At 43.5% G+C, this 27,717-nt stretch overlaps 1 protein-coding gene across 7 annotated transcripts; it reads left to right on the top strand.

Annotated features, from left to right (window-relative positions):
• The first annotated feature begins 2,811 nt into the window (after positions 1-2,811).
• LOC116986806 (peptidase inhibitor 16-like) lies at positions 2,812-25,594 on the top strand. 7 transcript variants are annotated; one of them, XM_033042516.1, is made up of 8 exons: positions 2,812-3,073; positions 10,990-11,208; positions 14,852-14,961; positions 16,544-16,632; positions 19,970-20,217; positions 20,368-20,603; positions 20,664-21,010; positions 24,530-25,594. In XM_033042516.1, exons 1-8 carry the CDS (start codon positions 2,921-2,923, stop codon positions 24,619-24,621), a joined length of 1,494 nt encoding a protein of 497 aa, XP_032898407.1. In that variant the 5' UTR covers positions 2,812-2,920; the 3' UTR covers positions 24,622-25,594. The 7 variants fall into 7 exon arrangements, with proteins under 7 accessions (XP_032898407.1, XP_032898409.1, XP_032898404.1 ...); XM_033042518.1 differs by having other exon boundaries at positions 20,368-20,602; positions 20,693-21,010; XM_033042519.1 differs by having other exon boundaries at positions 2,815-3,073; positions 19,970-20,362; positions 20,573-20,602; positions 20,693-21,010.
• Positions 25,595-27,717: the final 2,123 nt, after the last annotated feature.

The following is a 27,717-nucleotide window of genomic DNA, read 5'->3' on the forward strand; positions in this document are numbered from 1 at the left end:
GAAAACGAAAGTACAAATACTCATGAATTTGTGATAATGCCTGGACAATAAACCGAGAAGGTTGAAACAAGAAATTGCGGGAACTGGTTTACAGACACAAAGTGCTGGAGTAATTCAGCAGGTCAGGCAGCAACCCTGGAGGACATTGATTGGTGATGGTTTGGGCCGGGAACCTTCATCAGACTGAAGGACCGAGAATGTACTGCACAAAGACCATGAAAGGAGGTTAAGATCAACAAAATGAATCACTAGTCAGGTCAGGATTGAGGCCTGTGGCGCTGTGAGGTTGCAACTCGACCAGCTGCACTACTAATCTGGAGAAACAAGAAACTGCAGACACTGGAGCCTTGACCAGTCTGGGGAAGGGTATATTTCCCCCCATAGTTGTTGCCAGACCTGCAGAGTTCCTCCAGCACTTTGTGTTTTGCTTAGAAGAAGTGATATTGAATTGTACTCATGCTTCTCGTTATACTAATGAATCTGTGATCTGTAATAAAATGTAGTTGTGCGAATTAATCTGCCATCCAATCCACAAGTTGGTAGATGGTAAGTGATTAGACATGAACAGGTACAGGCAGAGAGTGGATAAGTTATTGACCACATACAGACAGATGGATCAATTGGCATCATAGGTTGATGGGTTCCGAAGTCATAGTAGCTAAATTAGACCGTCGGCCCAGCGAATCTATTCATTCATAATAATAATAATAATAATAAATTTTATTTATGGGCGCCTTTCAAGAGTCTCAAGGACACCTTACAAAAATTTAGCAGGTAGAGGAAAAACATGTAAGGGGAATGAAATAAATAGTAGAGACATGACTAGTACACAAAGTAAAGACAGAATACAATTCAAAACACAATATGAGGCAATTAATGCACAGATGAAAAGGAAGGGGAACGTGGGGCTAAGGATAGCCAGAGGTGAAGATCATGGCTGATCTATCCTTCCCTTTCAACCACATTCTCTTGCCTTCTCCCCATAACCCCTGAACACCCTTACTAATCAAAAATCTGTCAATCTCTGCTTTGAAATACCTAATGACTTGGCCCCCACCGCCGTCTGTGGCAATGCATTCTACAGATTCACCACACTTGGACCAAAGAAATTCTCCCTCATCTCCTTTTTAAAAGTACATCCTTTTATTCTGAGTGTGCCCTTTGATTCTAGTCTTGCCCTCTGGTCAGAAATTCATTCTCATGGTCTGCACAGACTCCATGGGCCGAAGGGCCTGCTCTACTATACTGTTCTAAGACTAAAAACCAGTGAATAAATGTTTCTAAATGTTACTCAGCTCTTTATAACTCTAACTTGATCTGTTCCTCGCCTGTTAGTTTAATCAGGAATGACTTTATATTGGTTTTACACAATATCTATTGAAATTAAGAATATGTAAGATATTAATACTGCCTTACAGTGCCAGAGACCCGGGTTTTTTGCATTCAACCCGTGACCTGCATGGGGTTTCTCCGAGATCTTTGGTTTCCCCCCCACACTCCAAAGACGTACAGCTTTGTATGTTAATTGGTTTGGTGTGAATGTAAAATTGTCCCTATTGTGTGTGGGGTAAACATAGAAACATAGAAAATAGGTGCTGGAGGAGGCCATTCGGCCATTCGAGCCAGCACCGCCATTCATTGTGATCATGGCTGATCGTCCCCAATCAATAACCTGTGCCTGCCTTCTCCCCATATCCCTTGATTCCATTAGCCCCTAGAGCTCTATCTAACTCTCCCCATAGTTTTAATGTGTGGGGATCGCTGGTCGGTGCGGACTCAGTGGGCCGAAGGGCCTGTTTCCGTGCTGTATCTCTAAACAAAAAAATGAAATTAATACTTAGCTAATTAATAGTTAGAAAGTTGTTTGTTTAAGACATGATATACGGCATTGAATGATTATAGCCATTGCTTTGGAGAATTCAACTTTGTCGGAAAGACATTTAGGGGACCCGTATATGTTTAATTACAAATAGATAGTGAATGGCCTGTTATTCATGGGGAAGTTTATTGTCTGTCCATAAATATTTTCTATGTTTCTGTGTTTCTATTTCCTTCACAGATGCTGTCTGACCCGCTGAGAACCTTTGTATTATGCTCAAGATTCCATCATCTGCAGTCTCCAGAATGAAATTGGCTTTCTCTAAGGAAAACAATTCCATCTAGTTTGCAATAAAATCTACAGATCTTCCAAACCCATTTTCCAATCCAGATCTTTCTCCCTAATTTACATTTTCCAAAGCAATGCCTGTAATCAGTCATGGTCTTAAATAAACAAAACTTTCCAAAAACGACCCCACCCAAAACGTCAGTTACTCCAGCACTTTGTGCCTTTTGTTTTGTAAACCAGCATCTACAGTTCCTTGTGGCTACATAATAACTTTTCAAATGTTTGACACCTTACATATTCTTCAACTCAATATTAATTGTGCTATGTTGATATAAAATTGTTCCCAGTCAAATTATAAATTCTGAACATGATCATTAATTCACTGGTATTTAGTCATGGAACATTGAAGTACAGGAACAGGACATTCGGCCCACACTATCTGCGTGGACCATGCTGCCAATTGGAATGAATCCATCTGCATGGAAACGGTCTATGTTCACTATTCCCTGTCTGTACTTGCACCTGTCTATTAATGCCTCTTGAATGTTGCTGTCGTTATTAAAATTAATCTGGATTTGTGAATTTCTTGGAGCTTCGCGTGTATTGTTCTCCACCCATCTCACTGAGATCTCCCTGGGGCTCTCTCCGTTTCAAAGCACGCGTCCTCTGAGGCGTCAAATGTTCTTGGAAGCAAGAACCGCCACAGCTTTAAGTGGTCGCGTCAGTGTTGGCACAGTTTTAAATATGAGCAATGGGCTTCGCTTTGACTGAGAGACCTCGCTCGTAAATGCACAAGCTCGCCTGGACGGAAGGATGGCGGTTGGATCTATGAAAGCGTTGCTGTTTCTTTCCTTAATATTCCTGGAGCGGACCCTTGCTCTTTCCGAAGCGGAGAAGAAAGATTTGGTCGATGTTCACAATAAATATCGAGCTCAGGTGCAAGATGCCTCCTACATGCTGAGAATGGTAATTGGCTTTGATTCTTCTGGGCTTGTGTGAAAACCAGTTTACGTGAATCTGTTTTTAATCTATCTCGGCTGGTAATATTGACATTAAATTGAATATATCGAGAGGTTTGTTGGGAGAATGAAATGGAGCAAAAATGTGCTGGAGGAACTCGTAGGGTCAGGCAGCATCTGTGGAGGGAATGGACAGGCGATGTTTTGGACGGGATCCTTATTCATTCTGATAGACATTCTGAAGAAGGGTCGCGACCCAAAACATTGTCTGTCCATTCCCTCCCCAAATGTTGCCTGGCCGACTAAGTTCCTCCAGTACTTTGTGTTTTGTTCAAGATTGCAGCATCTGCAGTTCCTCGTGTCGCCAGAATGAAATTGGATCACTTAGCCAGGGAACACGTTTCTATCCCGTTTGCAATGAAACTTACAGCTCCTCCAAACCCATTTTTAGGCCAGATTTTTTCACTAATTTAGATTCTCCTAAGCAACGCCTGTAATCAGTCATGTTCTTAAATAAATAAAATTCGTTCCCAAAACGTCCCCACCCGAAACGTCGCCCACCCATGTTCTCCAGAGATGCTGCCTGACCTACTGCGTTACTCCAGCAATTGGTGCCTTTTTTTTTAGTAAACCAGCATCTGCAGTGCCTTGTGTCTACATATAACTTTCCAAATGTTTAACCTCACATATTCTTCAATTGATTGATTTCAGTTTACGTGAATCTGTTTTTTTAGTTGATTTAAAACTGTTACCAGTTAACTTAAGTGGCACGAAACAGATCAGATTGGTGTTATGAGCAGCTGATTAACATTTATAAACACGCTAATTTATTCACCGGTTTTCAGTCATAGAACATAAGAACCTGCACTGTACAGGAACAAGCCCTTCGGCCCACGGTATCTGTGTGGACCATGCTGCCAATTGGAATGAATCCATCCATATAAATGGTCTATATTTCTCTACTCTCCGTCTGTACTTGCACCTGTCTAAATGTGTCTTCAATGTTGCTATTGTTATTAAAATTAATGTACAAAATTATATTTTATGGAAAATGGAGAAGGTTGTTGAGGCAGGTACTAGTCGTGGAGTCATAGTTTGGAAACAGGCCCTTTGGCCCAACTTGCCCACACCTGCCAATATGTCCCAGCTACACTAGTCTCACCCATGTCTAACTGTTTCTTAAATGTTGTGATAGTCCATGCCTCAATTACCCCTCTGTTAGCTTGTTCCATACACCCACTACCCTTTGTGTGAAAAAGAGGGGAGAAACCAGTGCAAGACAGGGTTCAATCAAGGGGTGGGTGGGGGTGGGGGGTGTCTAGATTGTTTGGGGGGGGGGCGTCTAGATTGTTTTGATGCATCAGGCAAGAGGTACAAAAGTTTGAAAATGCACACCTCCAGATTCAGGGACAGTTTCTTCCCAGCTGTTATCAGGCAATTGAAACGTCCTATCACCAACTAGACTAGAGAGTGGTCCTGCTCTACCATTTAACCTCATTGGATACCCTTGGACTATCTCTAATTGGACTTTACTGGACTTTATTTTGCACTAAACTTTATTCCCTTTATGCTGTATCTGTAAACTGTGGATGGCTTGGGGTGGGAGATTACAATCTTCACGTGGTCTGCCCTGTTTCGACGAATGCAATCAACCTGGCGTGCACAATCAAATAAGATCAAATAGAACAAGTTGTCTTACAACTTTAGGCTGTGCACGCCATATGCAAGAAGAAGAAAAAGTGGATGTCTTAATTGTAATCATGTATGGTCTTTCTGCTGACTGGACAGCACTCAACAAAGAAAAAGCTTTTCACTGTACCTCGGTACACGTGACAATAAAACACTACACTAAACTGTACAATTCTTCTGCTGAAGTTACTACCACGCCGTTGTTGACGGGGAGTTCCAAGAATGAAGCCAATTTGTCAGGTAGATGCAATATTGTATCTCTGTATTGGAACAGCTTTGGCCAATGGAATAACTCTCTGTGGAAGTTGACTCCCGCACCACTGTCTGGATATGGTCTGGTCATTCAGGCCAAATGTCTCAGCTGGTTCTTGATACCACATTGAGCTCATTGAGTTGGCTGAAGATTGGTGACTGTAATCGTGAACACCGTAGGGGAAAGCCAAGATGGATTATCCACTCTAGGCTGAAGATGCTCATAAGTCCTCCAGCCTTATCTTAGGCATTCACATGTTTCTGACTCTGCCTAAACTGAGGAGGAGAATGTTCTGGAAGCCTCCTCCTCCCCAATGTATAAATTCAATGTACAGGACCAAGACAGCACATACAATGTACTGCAATAATGCAAATTGGAAAAACAAATGAACAATGTGTGGATATATTCAGCACTTTAATTCACCATCCCATTTTCACTGAACCATCTCACTCCAGCTCTTGCATTGTTACAAAGCTGAATCCAGGTATAGTTTAGTTTAAGAAGGAACTGCAGATGCGGGAAAATCGAAGGTACACAAAAATGCTGGAGAAACTCAGCGGGTGCAGCAGCATCTATGGAGCGAAGGAGATAGGCAACACCGGAAATTGGAGGAACAGCACCTCATATTCTGCTTGGAGAGCCTGCATCCAGCGGGCATGAACATTGAATTCTCCCAATTTTGTTAGCCCTTGCTGTCTCCTCCCCTTCCTTAGCCCTCGAGCTGTCTCCTCCCTCTCCCCCCAGCCCTCGGGCTCCTCCTCCTCCCTTTTTCCTTCCTTCTCCCTGCCACCCCCTATCAGTCTGAAGAAGGGTTTCGGCCCGAAACGTTACCTATCTCCTTCGCTTCATGGATGCTGCTGCACCCGCTGAGTTTCTCCAGCATTTTTGTGTACCTTATAGTTTAGTTTAATTTAGTTTACTTTAGTTTAGAGATACAGCGTGGAAGCAGGCCCTTCAGCCTACCGAGTCCACGCCAATCACCCCTTCGCACTAGTTAAGTTTGATGTTATCCCAAAGACAGACACAAAATGCTGAAATTACACAACAGGTCAGGCAGCATCTCTCGGGAATGGATTGGTGACATTTCAGGTTGGAACCCTTCTTCAGTCCTGACCCGAAGCGTCACTTACCTGTTTTCTCCAGAGATGCTGCATGACCTGCTGAATTACTCCAGCTTTTTGTATCTACCTACGGTATAAATCGGCTTTTCTGCAGTTCCTTTTTATTACATTTTATTCGCACTCGTTCTATCATACACACAAGGGACAATTTACAGAAGTCAATTAACCTACAAACTTGTACATCTTTGGCATATGGGAGGAAACTGGCGTACCTGGAGAAAACCCACGCGGTCACTGCAAGAATGTACAAACTCCATACAGACGGCACCCGCAGTCAGGATCGAACCCGGGTCTCTGGCGCTGTGAGGCAGCAACTCTACCGCTGTGCCACTGTACCACCCAGTATCAGCACTGACCACTTTTGCTGTAAGTCATCCACTAGCTACTTTACCTCTTCTCATCCTATGACAGATATTTCCTTGTCCAATCCATTCCTCCCACCACCTTCCCTGCTACTATACTCCCTGACCTGCCATCTAACTCATCGGAGACCTTCGGACTGTCTTTAATCAGACTTCACTGGACTTTATCTTGCACTAAATGTTATTCCCTTCATCATGCATCTGTACACTGTGGACGGCTCGATTGAAATCATGTAGTCTTTCCATTGACTAGTTAGCACGCAACAAAAGTTTTCACATGTGACAATAAACTAAACTAAACTAAACTTAAGGTTGCCTTTTTTTTAACTTCTCTTTCCCAGTTCCACAGAAGAGTCTCTCACCTGAAATGCTAATTCTGTTTCTCTTTCCACAGGCCGGAGATGATTTTTATTTACTCGACAGGATCTACACACTGAATGGTCGGCTCTGGGTAGTGTTGTAGAGCAGAGGGAACTAGGAGTGCAAGTTCATAGCTCCCTGAAGGTGGAGTCGCAGGTAGTTTGGGTGGTCAAAAAGGCTTTTGGCCCATTGGCCTTCATCAGCCAGAGTATTGAGTATAAAAGTTGGGAGGTCATGTTGCAGTTGTATAAGACGTTGGTGAGGCCACATTTAGAGTATTGTGTTCAGTTCTGAGCACCATGTTATAGGAAATATGTTGTCAAGCTGGAAAAGGTTTACGAGGATGTTGCCACATTTCCACCACCATCTTGTACCTTCCAAGTATCAAGTTGCTAAAAATATTTTTTTTTTTTATTTTTTTTTTTTTTATTTTTTTTTTATTAGAAGTACGGTAAATTACAATAACACACAACACATATATCTTAATACATTTTTTGTACCGCTTCATTTTTTTTTTTTTTTTTAAGTTTTAAGAAAAAGATAGAAGTAAGGAAAGTAAAGAAGGTGCGCAAGAGTTGTGAAGTGCAGAAGAGTGTTGGGAAAAGAAAGCCCCTTAGAAAAGAAGTTAGAGAAGAAAGTAAAGTAAGAAAGTAGACCCTAGAAAAGAAAGAAAAAGAAAGTAAGGACAATCGCTCTATTATAACATTAAACTCCGCAGAAAGACTACCAACCAAGTCTGTTTTTGTTGTTTTATCTCCCAATGCCAGGTCCTGATACCATTTATTTATTTATTTATTTTTAAAAAATTACTATTGCACCTCATGCTTGTAATAGGTCCATAAACGTAGACCACGTCTTTTGGAATTGGTTTGCTTTATCTGCTAAGAGGAATCTCATCTCTTCCAGATGTAATGTTTCAAACATATTTGATATCCACATTTTTATTGTTGGTGTGGGCGCATTTTTCCAGAATTTAAGTATGAGCTTTTTTCCCATTATTAGCCCGTAATTGAGTAAATTCTTCTGATACACATTTAATTCAGGGATATCTTCCGATATCCCAAAAATGATCCATTCTGGTTTTGGTACCAGTTTTATTTTAATTAATTTTGAAAAAATATCAAATATTCCATGCCAGAATTTTTGGATTTTTGTACAAAAAATAAAAGAATGCGCTATGGTAGCTTCTTGACACAGACATTTATCACAGATTGGTGAAACATTGGGAAAGATTTTATTTAATTTAGTTTTTGAATAGTATAGTCTATGTAATGTTTTGAATTGGATAAGCGTATGTCGTACATTGATCGAGCATTTATGCACCTGTAGTAAATGTTTATCCCAGCTCTCTTTTGAAATTTTTATAGCTAATTCTTGTTCCCAGTCTCTTCTAATTCCATCTGTTGTGGGTATTTCTATGTTTAAAATGATATTATATAAGTACGATATTAAGTTAGCTGATTCCGCCTTTATCTTCATTGCTTCATCCAGTAAGTCGGAAGGCATATTATGATAGTCTTTTGTGTATTTTTTCAAATAATCACAAATTTGAAGATATTTAAAATATTGGTTATTTTTCAAATTATATTTCAGTTGTAGTTGTTGAAATGATAGTAATTTTCCCACTTCATACAGATCTTCGAGCGTTTTGATTCCCATTCTTTCCCAATGTATAAATGATTTGTCTATGATTGATGGTTTAAACGATGGGTTATTGGCTATTGGTATTGAGAGAGATAGGTTTCTTAATTTTAGATTCTGTTTTATTTGTTTCCATGTTCTAATTGTGCTATGTATAATTGGGTTTTTATTATAATTTTTATTATTCAGATTTATTGGTGAGAGGATAATCGCTCCTATATTACTCGGGGAGCAATCCCCTTTTTCCATTACAATCCAGTCCGCCTGCTGGGCAGAATTGTCCAGCAGGTGAATCATATTTTTAATATTTACTGCCCAATTATAATACATAAAGTTAGGGAGTTGCTAAAAATATTGAGTCTTATTTTGTCATTTGAGGCCCGTTGTCCTGGCAGTGGCACTGGGTCGGAGATGCAGGGGTCGGCCTGGCTTGGCGATGTTGTCGGTGTCCTGCACCGCTGCTCCACCACTCAGTGCCACTGCTACAGTAAAGCACAGTGGCGCAGCAGTAGAGATGCTGCCTCACAGCACCAGAGACCCGGGTTCAATCCTGGAGCCAACTGTATGGAGTTTGCTGTACCAGAGTACAGTGAAAAGCTTTGTTTTGCATGCTCTAGAAACAAAGACATGCAAGTCTGTACGTCAATTGGCTTTGGTAGATTGTCCCTAGTGTATAGGATACGAGAGTGCAAAAAATGTAATAACAAGGAACTGCAGAAGGCGTAGATAGATATAAAGTGCTGGAGTAACTCCGCAGGTTCGGCAGCATCTCTGGAGAAAATGGGAAAGTGACGCTTCGGGTCGGGGCTGAAGAATTGAATTGAATTGAATCCTTTATTTGTCATTCAGACCTTTCGGTCTGAACGAAATGTCGTTGCCTGCAGCCATACATGTAATAATAAACAACACACAATAAACACAAATTAACATCCACCACAGTGAGTTCACCAAGCACCTCCTCACTGTGATGGAGGCAAAAGTCTTAGGGTTGCTGTCTCTTCCCTCCTCTTCTCCCTCTGCGCTGAGGCGATACCCCACTGGGCGATGGTAAGTCAGTCCCGCGGTTCAAGCTCCGCGGCCCGGGGGTGGTCAAAGCTGCCCCCCTCCAGTCCAGCGGACGCATTTGTTGCCACGGGAGCTCCGGAAAACAGGCATCAACCTGTGACCCGCGAGCTCCCGACGATGTCATCCACTGGCCCGCGGCCGAGCCCCGGATTCAGGTCGCCGCCGCCAGAACGCCGCCTCAGCCACCGGAGCACCTTCTCCGCCCCGCACCGGGCCGCCCACATGGGAGCGTCTCAGCCCCGCACCGGGCCGTCCCCACGGGAGCACCTTCCAGCCGGGAGCCAGGCCGCCCACACGGGAGCGTCTCAGCCCCGCGCCGTCCGCCCTCACGGGAGCGCCTTCCAGCCCCGCACCGGGCCGCCCACATGGGAGCGTCTCAGCCCCGCACCGGGCCGCCCTCACGGGAGCGTCTCAGCCCCACACCGGGCTGCCCACACGGGAGCACCTTCCAGCCGGGAGCCGGGCCGTCCTCACGGGAGCACCTTACAGCCGGGAGCCAGGCCGCCCACACGGGAGCGCCTTCCAGCCCCGCACCGGGCCGCCCACACGGGAGCGCCTTCCAGCCGGGAGCCGGGCCGCCCACACAGGAGCGTCTCAGCCCCGCGCCGTCCGCCCTCACGGGAGCGCCTTCCAGCCGGGAGCCGGGCCGCCCACACAGGAGCGTCTCAGCCCCGCGCCGTCCGCCCACACGGGAGCGCCTTCCAGCCCCGCTCCGGGCCGCCCCCACGGGAGTGCCTTCCAGCCGGGAGCCGGGCCGCCCTCACTGGAGTGTCACAGCCCCGCACCGTCCACCCTCACTGGAGCGCCGAGTCGTGCCGCTGCCCGAACGCCGCCGCAGCTCGAGGACGGCCAGCCTCGCGTTGGTGAGTCCTGGCTGGCTCTACCTCCGGATCCTCGAGGTCGGTCGCAGGTTGGAGGCCGCCAGCTCCGCCATTAGGCCTCTGCTCAGACGGGGGAAGAGAAGGGGGATACGACAAGAAAGTCGCATTTCCCCCGAAGGGAGAGACAGAAAGCCCTGTTTCACCCCCCACCACACATAACACAACCTAATAACCAAAAGTTTAACTGAACAAGACAAAAAAAACAACACAAAAAAGTAAAAACAGACAGACTGCAGGCGAGCCGCAGCCGTTTCACAGCGCCGCCACTTAAGGGTCACCTATCCATTTTCCCGAGAGATGCTGCCTGACCTGCTGAGTTACTCCAGCATTTTGTGTCTACCTTTGGGATAACATGGAACTTAACGAGTGCGAAGGGGTGATTGTTGGTTGCCGTGGGCTCGGTGGGCCGAAGGGCCTGTTTCCACACTGTATCTCTAAACAAAACTATACATGTGATAATCTTAAACATAAACCTAACCACCACCATCTAGTGTTCCTATTTTGACTTAACTCGTTCATAGTTTCTTATTTTTACATTTGTGTATTTTTAGAAATGGGACGACGATTTGGAAAAAATGGCTTTTAATTATGCAAAGGAATGTGTCTGGGGACACAATAAAGATCGGGGAAGAACTGGTGAAAATCTATATGCAGTTACTGGCTCCATCGACCTGGAGGGTGCTGTGGAGCATTGGTGTTTAGAAGTTTCAGATTATACGTATGATACAATGGAGTGCACTCCAGGCAAGATGTGTGGACACTACACCCAGGTATGACATTTCAATTTATTTTTTTAAATATATAGATACAGCATGGAAACAAAACCCTCAGTATTTCTTACTTTCCTTCCACATGTTTAATCTATCAGGTCCATCCACCAACCAAGAGTAATATCATTTTCCATAAAATATAATTTTGTACATTAATTTTAATAACAATAGCAACATTGAAGACACATTTAGACAGGTGCAAGTACAGACGGAGAGTAGAGAAATATAGACCATTTATATGGATGGATTCATTCCAATTGGCAGCATGGTCCACACAGATACCGTGGGCCGAAGGGCCTGTTCCTGTACAGTGCAGGTTCTTATGTTCTATGACTGAAAACCGGTGAATAAATGAGCGTGTTTATAAATGTTAATCAGATGCTCATAACACCAATCTGATCTGTTTCGTGCCACTTAAGTTAACTGGTAACAGTTTTAAATCAACTAAAAAAACAGATTCACGTAAACTGAAATCAATCAATTGAAGAATATGTGAGGTTAAACATTTGGAAAGTTATATGTAGACACAAGGCACTGCAGATGCTGGTTTACTAAAAAAAAAGGCACCAATTGCTGGAGTAACGCAGTAGGTCAGGCAGCATCTCTGGAGAACATGGGTGGGCGACGTTTCGGGTGGGGACGTTTTGGGAACGAATTTTATTTATTTAAGAACATGACTGATTACAGGCGTTGCTTTGGAGAATCTAAATTAGTGAAAAAGATCTGGCCTAAAAATGGGTTTGGAGGAGCTGTAAGTTTTATTGCAAACGAGATAGAACCGTGTTCCCTGGCTAAGTGATCCAATTTCATTCTGGCGACACGAGGAACTGCAGATGCTGCAATCTTGAACAAAACACAATGTTTTGGGTCGCGAGGGAATGGACAGGCGATGTTTTGGACGGGATCCTTATTCATTCTGATAGACATTCTAAATGTAGGGAGCGGATGTGAAAGTGAAACAAAGAACTAATGTGAACGGGCGATCGATGGTCAGCGTGAACTTGTGGGCTGAAGAGTCTGTTTCCATGCTGCATCCTTCAATCAATTAATCTTTACACTCTAAATCAAAATATGGTGGATTATACTTGGTAGAAATAGGAGAAAATACGGTGCTTTCTCATTAGAAGTTGGACGATGGGTACAGTGATTTTTGATGCTGCTTCACAGCTGCAGTGACTCGGATTTGATGCTGACCTTGGGTGCAGTCTGTGTGGAGTTTGCACATTCTCGCTGTGACTGCGTGGGTTGCCACCAGATTCTTTGGTTTACACCAACATTCTAAATACATTCCAAATAATTGACTATTGTAAAATAATCCCATCAGGTTTCACCCCCTCCTCCTCTTACTTCCCTGTACAATTGCATGTTATTCTTTCCCTTACTTACCCATCAGCTGCCCTTTGCTTTTTAGTTTAGAGATACAGCATGGAAACAGGCTCTTCGGCCCACCGAGTCTGTGCCGACTATCAATCAGCCGTTCACACTATGTTAATCCCACTTTCTCATCCACTCCCCACACACTAGTGGCAATTTTACAGAGGCCCAATTAACCCACAAACCCGCACGTCTTTGGGACGTGGGATGAAACCAGAGCACCCGCAGGAAACACACGCAAGTCACTGGGAGAATGTGCAAATTCCACACAGATAGCACCCGAGGGCAGGAACGAACCGGGGTCTCTAGCGCTGTGATGCAGCAGCTCTACCAGCCTCTTTGCTGCAGTTTTGCACTCAGAATAAACATCCACCCATCACTGACAAGACAAAACAAAAAAAGGCAGATGCTGCAATTCTGAAATAAAATCAGAGAATAGCAGGGAACACCCAGCAGGTCAGGCAGCATCTGCGGAAAGAGAAACAGAGGTAATATTTTTGGTGCAAGTTCTTCGTCAGGCTGATGCTGTTCAGAATGAAGTGTTTCTAAAAAGTGTGAATAATCATAACTAGTTGATGGATTCTTATAATGTGACACGGTTCCAAAAGAATATATGATTGACAATGTCACACGCTGCTAAGAGGATCAATACTAGTGATCGGGTTTTCTTTGGATCCATTGTCAATGCAATGGATTGGATACAGCAGGTCAGACGAACATGTATGTTTAGGCATAAACAGGTTGCACAACCACCATGCTTGAGAATTGATTCATGATGATGAACATAGAACACAGAACAGTATAGCACAGGAACAGGCCCTTCAGCCCACAATGTCCATGCTGAACATAATGCCAAGATAAACTAATCTCCTCTGCCTGCATGTGATCCATATCTCTCCATTCCATGTGCCGATCTAAAAGCTTCTTAAATACCACTACCATATCTGCCTCCACCATCACCTATGGCAGTGCATTCCAGGCACCCACCACTCTGTGTAAAAAAAACATACCTCACACATCTACTTTAAACTTTTCCCCTCACAGTGATGCCCTCTAGTCTTTGACATTTCCACTTTGGGATAAAGGTTCTGACTGTAAAAAAAAAAAAGGTACAATGTGCTGGAGTCACACAACTGGTCAGACAGCATTTCTGGAAGGCACCATTTTGGGTCGAGTCCCTTCTTCAGACCTATCTACGTCCTCCAGAGATGCTGCCTGATCCGCTGAATTACTCCCACATTTTGTGTCTCTTTTTTGTAAACCATCATGTGCAGTTCCGTTGTCTAGGTTCTGACTGTCTATTATATCCCTGTCTCTCGTAACTTTATGCACTTCTATCAGATCTCCCCCCAACCTCCGGTGTTGCAGTGAAAACAATCCAAGTCTGTCTAACTTCTCCTTGTAACTACGATCGACACAAAGTGCTGGAGTAACTCAGGGGATCAGGCAGCATCTGGAGAGAAAGGATGGGTGACGTTTCGGGTTGGGACTTTTCATTTGACTGAAGAAGGGTCCTGACCCGAAATGTCGCTCATCCTTTTTCTCCAGAGATGCTGCCTGACCCGCTGGGCTACTCCAGCACTTTGTATCTATCTATGGTATAAACCAGCATCTGCAGTGTTTTGTTTCTACTTCTCCTTGTAGTTAATGCCCCTAATCCAGGCAAATTTGGTGATGGTGACACATGGAACTCTGCAGATGGTGGTTACAAAAAAGACACAAACTTATCCATGTTGTCATGAAACTGTTTTTAGCAGTTTAGTTTAGAAATACAATGTGGAAACAAGCCCTTCAGCCATCCAAGACTGCTCCGACTATTGGTTCCTGCACACTAGCACTACCCTACACACTAGGGGCAATTTACAATTTTACCAAAGCCAATTAACCTGCAAATCTGTACGTCTTTCTTCTTCTTACTTCTTCTTCTTAAGCCCTTTGCTCCTCTAGGAAGCATAGGCTATTGACAAATGTCCTCCACCTCACTCGGTTGTTGGCAGTTCTTTCGAGATCTCCCCAGTTGAGCCCACTCTCAGATATTTCTGTCTGGACACCTCTTTTTCCTTTGGAGTCTGGGGAGAAACCGGAGCACCCGAGGAAAACACACGCAGTCTGTAGTCAGGATCGAACCCGGGCCTCTGGCGCTGTAAGGCAGCAGCTCTACCGCTGCGCCACTGTGCAGTATTGAAAGTTTAAGAATATTTGAATGGGTGTGGAAAAATTATTTAATTGAACGAAAATGTTGTTCTTGATAATTCTATCCTGACCACAGGTTGTCTGGGCTGACACTGATAAAGTGGGCTGTGCCAGCCACTTCTGTGATGAATTGGAAGGTCTGGAGGACAAAAACCTGTCCATTCTGGTGTGCAACTATTTAGCTCCGTAAGTACAAATATTAATTAAGTTTTTGCTGTTCCCTCACAGCTCCAGACACCCAGGATCAATCCAGACCTGTGGTGGTGTCTGTTTGGTGTTTGCATGTTCTCATTGTAACCGTGTGGATTCCTACCAGATACTTTGGTGTCCACCAACCTTCCAAACATAATTTCCAAAGGTTAATTGACAATTTTTAATAATGCCTTGACATGGACAAAAGCACAATGGTACAGCTAGTGCAGCTCCCTCACAGCTCCAGAGACCCTGGTTCAATCCCGACCTCGGGTGCTGTCTGTGTGGAATTTGCACGTTCTCCCTGTGGCCATGTGAGTTTCCTCTGCATTCTGGTTTTCTCCCACAGCTCAAAGGCATGCGGCTTGCAGGTTAATTGGCCTCTGAAAAAGTGTGTAGGGAGCGGATGTGAAAGTGAAACAAAGACTAATGTGAACGGGCGATCGATGGTCAGCGTGAACTTGTGGGCTGAAGAGTCTGTTTCCATGCTGCATCCTTCAATCAATTAATCTTTACACTCTAAGTCAAAATATGGTGGATTATACTTGGTAGAAATAGGAGAAAATACGGTGCTTTCTCATTAGAAGTTGGACGATGGGTACAGTGATTTTTGATGCTGCTTCACAGCTGCAGTGACTCGGATTTGATGCTGACCTTGGGTGCAGTCTGTGTGGAGTTTGCATATTCTCGCTGTGACTGCGTGGGTTCCCACCAGATTCTTTGGTTTCCACCAACATTCCAAATACATTCCAAATAATTGACTATTGTAAATTAATCCTCGGTAGAGGTAAGGATACAGTGGTGCAGCCGGTAGAGCTGCAGCCTCACAGATACGATCCTGATCTCGGGTGCTGTCTGTGTGGAGTTTGTACGTCCTCCCTGTGACCACATGCATTTCCTCTAGGTGCTCCGGTTACCTCCCACATCCCAAAGACGTGCGGGTTTGTAGATTAATTGGCATCTGTCAATTGCCCCCAATGTATAGAGAGTGGATGAGAAAGTGGGATGACATAGAACTAGTGTGAATGGGTGATCGATGGTCAGCATGGACTCGGTGGGCTGATGGGCCTGTTCCCATGCTGTATCTCTAAACTAAAAAGCTAATACCCTTTAATCCAGGCAGCATTCCGGAAAATTCTCCTGCACCCTTTCCAAAGCCTCCATATCCTTCCTGTAATGGAGCAACACAATGTTTTCACATGCTTACCTCACACAACAGTCGCAATAATTCTCACCTATTGGATATCTCTTTAGATTGCAAAGGATGATTAAAAGCTGCTGTAATCTGTTGCTTTATGGCACAACCTTTCATGACCTCTCCACCACGGCCAGGCTTGGCCAGGCCGACCCTGCAGTGTTGCCAGGACAACGGGCCTTCATGGTCAGGTTAAGAACCCTGCACTTACAACAACTGGGACTTGAAAATGGCGCCAAATCTGGCGACTCAGTGTACTGTCTCATTGTACTGCAGGTGTAGACCTGCACTGTATCTGACAATTTGACAATAAATTACCATTGAACCATTAAACAATGTCTCTGACAGAGGATTTTGCTAACATATTGACTGCCTTTTTAGGGGCAACGTGCTTGGAGAAAATCCTTATAAAAAAGGGACCCCCTGCAGCGACTGTCCCGATGAATTTAAGTGCATTGATAACCTTTGCGGTGAGTATCTTTGTGGTATTTTGAGGGCTGGTTCGACTGAAGAATTGACCCAACAGGGACCCATCCCCAGAGTAACTTTCAACAATTCTGGTATTAACACGCCAGTAATTTCCATTTACTTCACATTGTTAGATCTGACTTAATAGGGCGGCACAGTGGTGCGGAGGCCCGGGTTTGGGCCTGACTACGAGAGCTGCCTGTGCGGAGTTTGTACGTTCTCCCCATGACCGTATCCGGGTGCTCCGGTTTCCTCTCACACTCCAAAGATATACACGTTTGTAGGTTAATTGTGCTTTGGTAAAAATGGGTAAATTGTCCCTCGTGTTGTAGGTTAATGCTAGTCTACGGATATCGCTGGTCAGTGTGGACATAGTTCATAGAGTTCCTTCCTGTGCTCCCGTCTCATCATTATTTGATATCTGGCCCACTACGGTGGTGTCATCTGCAACTGCAGGTGCTGATTTACACCAAAGATGGACACAAAATGCTGGAGTAACTCAGCGGGTCAGGCAGCATCTCTGGAGAAAAGGAATAGGTGAAGTTTTGGGTCAGAACCCTTCCTACAGTCTCTCTTTGTATCGGCACCTGTAATTTGGTTTGGGTCTGAACTGGGAGGTCTGGAACCGGAGTTAGAAGCCACGAGGCATCAGATGCAGACAAGCGCAGAGGAAACACCCATGACTGGAAGTGAATCCGGGTTAACACGTGGTCATAGAACCAGAGAGCGGTTGGAATCACAGAGGGGGAGCCGTGTTGGGGGGTGTTGCAGAAATATATTGAGTTGGAATTGGAATTGTAAGTTGAGGTGAGTTGGTATTTGATGCACAGCTGTGCAAGCTGTTCTCCTTGTGGGGATTAGCAGTATATATAACCCAATTTTACTGCAAGGAACATTCTATGTTCAATGTAATAACATTTGATTTTTTGGGAGTTAATGTAAACAGATGCATGACAGTTGGCATTATCTTTAGTTTAGTTAAAGATCCGGCGCGGAAACAGGCCCCTCGGTGCACCAGGTCCGCGCCGGCCAGCGATCCCCGCACATGAACACTACTCTACACACATTAGGGACAATTTACAATTTCTAACAAGCCAATTAACCTGCAAACCTGTACGTCTTTGGGGTATGGGCGGGAACGGAGCTCTCATGGAATACCCACGCAGGTCACGGGGAGAACGTACAAACTCCCCAACTACAGAGTCAGGATCGAGTCCGGGTCTCTGGCACTGTAATGCAGCAACTCTACTGCTGCGCCACTGTGCTGATTTGATGGGCCAAAGGACCTGTTTCCATGCTGCATGTCTCTATGACTCTATGAATGTGATTGTAAATAGATTTTTAAAAGACATTGTAATCCACATTATCCACGAGGCGGGCAATTTGTGATCATTGAGGGTTCTGTACACTTTATCCTTACTGACTTTAATGTGGGCCAAGCTTCCATTACAGACGGGCGGTGACCAAACTAAACATCTGAAAATCTTGACATCAGTGGCGCAGCAATAACATATTAAGTTTGGTATCCACGAGGAGAGCAAGAGGCCAACTTGTCCGAACTGCATCAAAGCATAACTCGGTGGAGATTCAGCAGCCAAGTCTCATTGTTTACTTTCACATGTGGTGGGAATCTTTCTCTCAGCCCCACAAGGAGAACTTAATCCTCATTAGCTTTGGCCTGCCTTTGCTTTTCTGAACAGATTCTGAATTAATACATCAAGACATTGTTTATAAACTGCAGCACAAGAGACTAAGATGCTGGGACCTTGAGCGAGAAACACACTGCTGGAAGAACACATGAGTTCAGACAGCATCTGTGGAAGTAAATGGCCTGAGCAGCCCAGCGGAAGAACCTCAGCCCGAAACATTGATTATCCATTTTCCACCTCAGATGCTGCCTGACCCACTGAATTCCTCCAGCAGATTTTTTTGTTGCTCAATTTAATGGACTGAGTCAAATTAATAAAGGGTCAACATAGATTTCCTTCCTTTGACTCCGTCTACACTTCACGCTGCCTCAGCAAGGCCACCAGCATAATCAATGATGAGTCTCACCCCGGTCACTCCCTCTTCTCCCATCTCATATCTAAGAATACAGATCTTGAAAAACAAAGAGAAAAAAAATTGTATTCTCTTTGGCTGCAACGGTGAGGGCTTGATTTGAAATGTGTGTTCAAGATAATGGCTGATGTACCTAGAGTAAAGAGGGAAGTTGTTTTAAGAGTTGATGGTAAAGTGACAGGGAAACATTTTTTTAAGAGAAATGAGAGAGTAACTATTTAGTTTAGTTTAGTTTTAGAAATACCGTAAGAAAACAGGCCCTTCAGCCCACCAAGTCCAAACCGATCGCCCATTCAAACCAGTTTGATATCATCCAACTTTGTCTTCCATTCCCTACAACTAGAGGCAATTTACAGAGGCCAATGAACCTACGAACCCGCACGTCTGTAGGATATGCGAGAAAACTAGAGCATCATCTCAGGTGGGCATGGATAGGTGACGTTTTCAGTTGGAATCCAAGTCCAAAATTAACTCACCTATTTTATATAACATTAGTGATATTGTAGAAGTGTACATATGCAGAGTTGTCTCTGGTTTATATAACTTATACCGGTTATGCAAATATTACCTACCACTTTGTCAAACTCTAAATTTAACCCTAGTACTCCAAATTGAAAGTATTAGAATTGGAGCTGAACACAGTGAGACTATAAGGGTGAAGTCGCACTTTAGATGGTACTTATGTCTGAGTTTAGTTTACTAAGGGGTTTCCGCATTGACAGCCTGGGACAATGGTCATCATACCTTTGGAAACAATTATATTCCGCTTTGTAATGTACTGCTTTACCGCTCTGGGAAATGATCTCGTTACTCTTCATTAACCAGTTTAGCAAGGGCTTCTTCATACAAAAACCATCCAAATCCAGCTCCTATGAAATTGTGGCGACACAGTGGTGAAGCGGTAGAGTTAGCCGTACAAAGCCAGAGATCCGGGTTTGATCCTGACTATGGGTGCTGCCTTTAAGGAGTTTGTACGTTCTCGCTGTGACCATGTGGGTTTTCTCCGGGTGCTCCGGTTTTCTCCCACACTTTAAAGACGTACAGGTTTGCAGGTTAATTTGTTTCTGTAAATTGTAAATTGTCCCTGGTGTGTAGGGTAGTGCTAGCATTAGGAGTGATCGCCGCTCAGCGCAGAATCTGTGGGCCAGTGAACATCTTCGTGTATGTCTAAAGTAAAGTCTAAAGTATGGTAAAGTGTAGCATCTCCCAATTCTTCAGGTAGTGAGGGAAAATATTTTTTAAATTAACTTCGAAGGTGCTATGTAATTTGTTTTACAGAGTCTGAGTTGGAACTGGATCTGGGACAGGAGCCATATCCACAGCCCGCAGTGAAACCAGATGCAGAGACAGAGACAAAAGCAGAACCAGAGCTAGAAGCCAAACCTGAGCTAAGTCCAGAGCCGGAGGCACACATGGAACCAAGGCCAGAACCAGATATTAATCTGGAGGCAAGCCCAGAGATAGATGATAAACTTGAACCAAGCTCAGAACTAGATGAGAATGTTGAACCAAGCTCAGAACTAGATGATAATCTGGAACCAAGCACAGAACTGGACGATAAACTTGCACCAAGTTCAGAGATAGATGATAGCCTTGATCCGAGCTCCAAACAAGATGACAACATTGAACCAAGCTCAGAAGTAGATGATAATCTTGAACCAAGCTCAGAACTGCACGATAACCTTGAACCAAGCTCAGAGATAGATGATGGCCTTGATCCGAGCTCCAAACAAGATGACAACATTGAACCAAGCTCAGAAGTAGATGATAATCTTGAACCAAGCTCAGAATTGCACGATAACCTTGAACCAAGTTCAGAGATAGATGATGGCCTTGATCCGAGCTCCAAACAAGATGACAACATTGAACCAAGCTCAGAAGTAGATGATAATCTTGAACCAAGCTCAGAACTGCACGATAACCTTGAACCAAGTTCAGAGATAGATGATGGCCTTGATCCGAGCTCCAAACAAGATGACAACATTGAACCAAGCTCAGAAGTAGATGATAATCTTGAACCAAGCTCAGAACTAGATGATGACCTTCAAGGAAGCCCAGACATTGATGACAACCAGGGACCAATTTCAGAACCAGACGACAATCCTAAATCAGGCCCAGAACCAGAGATGTACATTGAATTAACCGCAGAGCGAGAGGAAAACCAGGACCTGAGCCAAGGGGTAGTGTCTAAATTTGAAGTTAAATTGAAGACTGTGATGGAGACTGATCTGAAGCCAAAATTAGTGTCTGAGCCAAGGGAAAAACTGGAATCATATCCAGGATCAGGAAAGAAAAGCATGCCAGGTTCGAGGAGAAAAGGTAAGAAACTATCTGCTCGCTGTTAATGTTATTTCTCCTTGCACATCAAACCAATGTTTGCCCATGTCCATTCTCCCAAATTCACGTTGGTTCTATTCTTCACCCTCTCCTCCCTTCAACCTGAAGACTCTTCATCGATGGAAGAGAAGGGTTTCTGTCAGATGGGACCTATGGTACAGATACACTCAGGTTTCATGATACACTCAGGTTTAATGTTGCTTTGATTGGAAAACAATTACTAATATTGATGGAGGCACAGTATCACAGCGGTAGAGTGGTTGCCTTGCATAGCCAGAGACCTGGGTTCGATCCTGACTACGGGTGCAGTCTGTACGGAGTTTGTACGTTCTCCCCGTTACCACATGGGTTTTCTCTGTGAGCTCCGGTTTCTCCTCACATTCCAAAAAAAAAGATTTGTAGGTTAATTGGCTTCTGTAAATTGCCCCTAATGTGTAGAATAGAACTAGTGCATGAGTAATCGTTGGTCAGCGTGGACTCGGTGAGCCGAAGGGCCAGTTTCCATGCTGTATCTCTAAACTAAAATAGTACTTGGCACCAGTTACTGTGCTCCAGAACTCCTGTGATAATTTCTAATGTGTCTTTTGACCATTAGTATAAATTTTCAAATACGTCTCACGATGTCTTAATTCCTCTCGGTTTAAGCCTTTAATTTAGCTTAGAGGTAGAGCGCGGAAAGAGGACCTTCGGCCCACGCCGACCAGCAATCCCTGCACATTACTACTACCTTGCACGCACTAGGGACAATTTACATTTATACCAAGCCAATTAACCGTCTTAGGAGTGTGGGAGGAAAGCGAAGATTTCGGAGAAAACCTACGTTGGTCACTGGGAAAGCGTACAAACTCCATACAGACAGCGCCTGTAGTCAGGATCGAACCCGGGTCTCTGGCGCTGTAAGGCCATAGCTCTGCCGCTACGCTACTTTGCCGCCCCTCTTTGTTAATAATCCACATTTCTGTGACAACTCACAATTACTTTCATCAATCGTTTTTGCTTTTCCAATGGCTGTGAACAGTTGTGACAACATTGAATGTATTCATAAGATCATAAGTTCTAGGAACAGAATTAAGCCATTTAGTCCGCAAATCTACTCTGCCATTCATTCATGGCTGGTCTATCATTCCCTCCCAACCCTATTCTCCTGCCTCCTCCCCATAACTCTTGACATCCTTACATATCAATTATCTGTCAATGTGTTGCATGACTTCTTTCAGTGTCATTAATTGCAAGAATTGTATTTGGATAGATACATGAATAGAAACGGTTTAAAGGGATATGGGCCAAACGCAGGCAGGTGGGACTAGTGTAGAGGGGGCATCTTGGTCGGCATGGGCCAGTCAGGTCAAAGGTAGACACAAAATGCTCTAGTAACTCAACGGGTCAGGCAGCATCTCTGGAGAAAAAGGATGGGTGATGTTTCGGGTTGGGCTGTCGAAGCGACAATGAAACGTCACCCATCCTTTTACTCCAGAGACGCTGCCTGACCAGTTGAGTTACTCCAGCACTTTGTGTCTATCTTTAATAATAATAATAGTAATAATAATAATAACTTTATTTGTATAGCACTTTTCATACAATTGAATGCAGCCCAGAGTGCTTTTTCACAAAAACGCAGATCTAAACAAACATACAATTTAAAACAGTAAGGACATAGACAGTTAATAACATAAAAAGCACAGATTTATATAAAAATATAAAATAAAAAATAAAAATTGAGAGTGTAAAAGGACAAAAATTAAAAACACTGAGGTCAAATACAGAATGAATGAATGAACAAGTTTATTGGCCAAGTATTCACATACAAGGAATTTGCCTTGGTGTCAGTCCCATATACAGTCCCATATACAGAGTCCCATATACAGAGTCCCATATACAGAGTCCCATATACAGAGTCCCATATACAGAGTCCCATATACAGAGTCCCATATGCTATATGAGCACACAACCTGCTGAAGGGTGTGCTGAGATAAATATAAGAGAATAAAGGTAATTTTTACAATGTCATCAAAATAAGTAAAGTCAGTTAAAAACATGATTGAAAAGAGACGTTTTTAGCTGCCTTTTAAAAATGTCAACTGAGTGGGCGTCTCTCATGGCCCTGCGTAGGGTATTCCACAGCTTGGGGGCGTCATTGAAATCTGCTTCACCAATTTTCTTATTGCTGTGGCATTGAGAGGATAACAGGCCGGCATCAGAAAGCCTGAGTGCTCGGGTAGGGGCAGAGGGAAGGAGGTACTCTGTAAAATATGCTGCTCCTAAGCCATTTAGGGCTATAGACAAGAAGGTGAACATTATAGTCGATCCTGGATCTCACAGGGACCCAATGAAGGGAGTATAATATTGGGGTGACATGTTCACTTTTCTTGGTATTTGTTAAAAGCCGGGCTGCGGCATTTTGAATGAGCTGCAACTTGTTGGTGGATTTTTAAAGGCAGACCGGTAAATAAGGCATTACAGTAATCAGGTCTGCATGGTATGAAAGCATGTATGAGTTTTTTACAGTCATGTTGAGTTAAGAAAGGCCTTACTTTAGCAATATTTCTGAGGAGATAGAAAGCACACTTTGTTACCTTATTTATGTTAGATTTAAAATTAAGATCATGGTCATTTTTTACCCCCAGGCTTGTGACTTCTTGTTTGACAGGCAGTCAAATTTCCCAATTTACCGAGTAACATCTCTCTCTTGGGTTTTGATCCAAGTAATAAAATTTCATTCTTGTCATCGTTGAGTTTAAGAAAGTTAGCATTCATCCATTTTTTTCATGGAAAATAGGCAGGAGGTCAGAGAACTCAAGGCATTTGCATCAGTGGGTTTGACAGAGAAGCATAACTGAGTGTCATCAACATAACTTACAAAATGTACATTACGCTGTCTGATAACTTTTTTGTATGTCTTTGTAAATATTTGATTAATGTATAAATGTAAATAATTTGGTGTACATATAGCTGCTGGTGTACATATGGTGTACATATAGCTGCTAAATTTGTATAAGATAATTATAAGCAATTGAATAAGGGGTGGGAATGAATAAGCTTTGGCTTCTTCCTGCTCCTTTTTGGACACATACGATTTCATTTATTTATAGATATTGTTTATGACACTTTATAAATATTCTTGTTTTGTTTTTTGTATGCTGTTTCACACTTGCTTTTTATTCTGTTCGAAATAAAGAATTAAATAAATAAATAAATAAATAGATGAATAAATGGATAGATAACTCCTCCTAGCAGCAGCATATACAAGGAAAAGAGTACCGGGCCAAGGCAGCTACCTTGTGCTACACCAAAGAGTATATCAGTTCATGCAGCTGTGACACAATAGTCCCCAAGGCTAACAAAGTACTATCTTTGGTATTATCCTGCGTCAGCAGTTCTTTGTTTCCATGTTAGGTCAAAGGGCCTGTTTCCGTGCTATATGAAGCTGTAACTCTAAATTATGTTATTAGTTAAAAAATGAAACTATGAGGAACTCACTACTTGTATTTTATTCTTTGACAGATCGGCTTCACCCGGTTGGCAGCAGGACCCCAGCATTCTGCTCAAGTATTATTCTCACACTGACCATGTTATGGATTGTATATTGTGTGTAAAATTAGAGATAGCGACTACTGTAAATACAGCGTATCAGGATACGAACGATACGATAGAAATTGGTCTGCCACAGTCATAAAATACAACAAGATACATGAAATTAAAGTGATGAGTGGAAAGTCTAGGATTGGGGATGTGCAAAGATTGGGGATGGGGATGAGGGGGAGTCACTCCACCCCACGACAGAAGGGGGAGGAGGTCAATTTAGTCGCTGGAAACCTACCCAGTTATAAAAATGGAAGCGAACACGGAGACCAGCACATCAGTTCCCCTAACCGCTGCAGTTTTAATGACAGAGTAGCAACAAAAAATGTTTGGACATTTAGAAATCACTTTTAACTTGAATTTTATTTCAAGCATGGGAGGGGTGTACATGTCCAAACAGGATACTTTCTGCTCTTTAGTGGCTAAGGATCAAATCCAGCAAAAAACCGAGAGACAAATAGAAACATTAATTAATTACACAATTCCTGTGAAATGTTATAATAGTCTATCTAACATTTTAATCCTATTCCTTGTTTAGCAACACTGAAAGTGCAGAAAAACAATCATAAAATTGATCAAATGCTCAATAGAAATATGTTTATAAAGAAAGATCGACAGCATATTGCTGATGTTATTTGAATTATATAAATAATATTCATTCTGTATCCATAGGGAGGAGCTACTGTAGTTCAATAACGGGACGTTTGAAGTCAAACAATGAATGCATCTTGACAGCAGGTCAGGAGAACATGGATAGGTGACGTTCTGGATTGGAATCATCTCAACCCAAAACGTCACCTATCCTTGCTCTCCAGAGATGCTGCCTGACCCACTTAGTTACTTCAGCACTTTGTATCACTTTTGTCCACATATGTAAAATCAGCTGTATGTTTAAAAAAAATCTTCTATCTGTTTAGTATGAAATTTATCACCATTTTTTTACATCAGTTGGAACACAAGAATATAATTGTCTATCTCGACAAACAATGTACTAGTGAGGGCTGATAGTTCAATGAAGTGAATAATGTTCATCTCAAATATAGTTTAAATTGATGAGCAGCACCTGGCTAAATCTTTCCACAGGTTTTTGTGCTGTGTGTTTCATTTCTCATGCTAGTGGCGCAGCTGGTAGAGCTGCTACCTCACAGCTCCAGATACCCGGGTTCGATCCTGACCTTGGGCGCTGTCCATTTGGAGTTTGCACGTTCTCCCTGTGGTCACATGGGATCCTTTTTTCCGGGTGCGCCAGTTTCCTCCCACGTCCCAAAGACATGTGCGTTTGTAGGTTAATTGGCCTCTGTAAATAGCCCCTAGTGTGTGGGGAGTGGAAGCGAAAGTGGGATAGCATAGAACTTGTGTGAACGGGTGATCGATGGTTGGCATGGACTTGTTGGGCCGAAGGGCCTGTTACCATGCTATCTTTCAATCCATCCATCTATTAAAGTGATCAGATTCTGATTGTTTAGATAAATCTTTACACTTACTAAAAGGCTTGAAAATTCTAACATAAGGTTTCATATTGTTATTTCAAATCACAAACCAGACATTGTATTTTTTTTAAACTGAACTGGTGTTTCAAAGATTAAGGAATAAAGGCTGGTCTAAGGAATAAATACATGGGGATAATTTTACAATTCATCCCCTGAAAGACGATGGGACCTCCTGCACTCTAGTACACAGACGTGACCAGAGGTCACATTGATTAAACGACTTGAATCAACAATGATCCAAATGTGTTGCTGAGGAGAGAGTTGGTGCAGGTGGGGGGAGGAGCAGATTGGGGGCGGGAGGGGAGGGGAGGGGAAGGGAGGTCGAGGAGGGGGAGCGCGAGTACAAAACTATACATACCATGGGTGCTTCAAGTTTGCTGTGAATATTTAAATGAATGCCCAATTAAAGGTAACCCTGGGAGCGGCACAGTGGCGCAGCGGTAGAGTTGCTGCCGCACAGCGCCAGAGACCCGGGTTCAATCGTGACTACGGGTGCTGTCTGAATGGAGTTTGAATGTTCTCACTGTGACCACGTGGGTTTTTCCCGAGTGCTCCGGTTTACTCCCACATTCCAAAGATGTGCATGTTTGTAGGTTAATTAGCATCTGTATATTGTCCCTGGGGCTAGTGTACTTAGTGGCGTGGTTGGCGTGGACTTAGTGAGCCTGTTTCCCTAAAGTAAACTAAACTATAAACTACGGAGGATAAAATGGAGATATATTGAGCATGCAAACAGGCTCTGTGGCCCAACTCATCCACGCTGACCAAAATGACCCATTTGCCTGTGTTTGGCTCATATCCCTGTAAAACTTTCCTATAAAAATGTGCCTGTCCAAGTGCCTTTTACATGTTGTTATAGTACCTGCCTTAAGTATCTTCTCTGTTCCATATACCCATCACCCACTGTGTGAAAGTGTTGCCCCTCAGAATGGTATTAAATATATCCCCTCTCACATTGAATATGTGCTCTTCACCTCTTAGTTCCCCAATCTTGGGCATAGGGTAGTTACAGAATTCTTACAGCTTTTAAAAACCCTTGAAATAAAACAAAACTTTCTGGAAAGAATCGGTAATGATGGAGAAAGGAACAGGATTCTTGCTTCAGGACAATGGCAATTACAAGTCGCCATATTTTGGTGGCATTTACAAAAGTCTAAAGTCCAGTCCACGTGCTCGATGTACTGGAGCAGCTCCTGATCCAGGTAAGCCCCAGGCTGCTGCACCCTCGACCAGCTCGGCCCACAAACCGATGTACCTCTCCTCTCCCGATGGCCTCTGTGTCCCTGTGAGTCCATATCGACTGTCCTCTGTCTTCTAAAGTTTAGTTTAGTTTAGTGTAGAGATACAGCGTGAAAACAGGCCCTTTGGCCCACCGAGTCTGCGCCGCCCAGCGATCCCCGCACACTAACACTATCCTACACACACTAGGGACAATTTACAATGTTACCAAAGCCAATTAGCCTACAAACCCGTACATCTTTGGAGAGTGGGAGTACATCAGAGCACCTGGGGAAAACCCACGGGGAGAACGTACAAACTTCGTACAGACAGCACCCGTAGTCAGGATCGAACCCTGGTCTCTGACGCTGTAAGGCAGAAACTCTACCTCTGCGCCACCAT

Source organism: Amblyraja radiata, chromosome 24 (genome assembly GCF_010909765.2).
Source record: "Amblyraja radiata isolate CabotCenter1 chromosome 24, sAmbRad1.1.pri, whole genome shotgun sequence".
NCBI classification, from domain to species: Eukaryota; Metazoa; Chordata; class Chondrichthyes; order Rajiformes; family Rajidae; genus Amblyraja; species Amblyraja radiata.

Excerpts from the sequence above, each read along its gene's own strand:
- LOC116986806 (XM_033042513.1), top strand. The coding sequence starts at position 2,921 with ATGGCGGTTGGATCTATGAAAGCGTTGCTGTTTCTTTCCTTAATATTC. Across the intron at positions 11,209-14,851 it reads TGTGTGGACACTACACCCAG|GTTGTCTGGGCTGACACTGA; the intron begins GTATGACATTTC and ends TCCTGACCACAG. Across the intron at positions 14,962-16,543 it reads GTGTGCAACTATTTAGCTCC|GGGCAACGTGCTTGGAGAAA; the intron begins GTAAGTACAAAT and ends CTGCCTTTTTAG.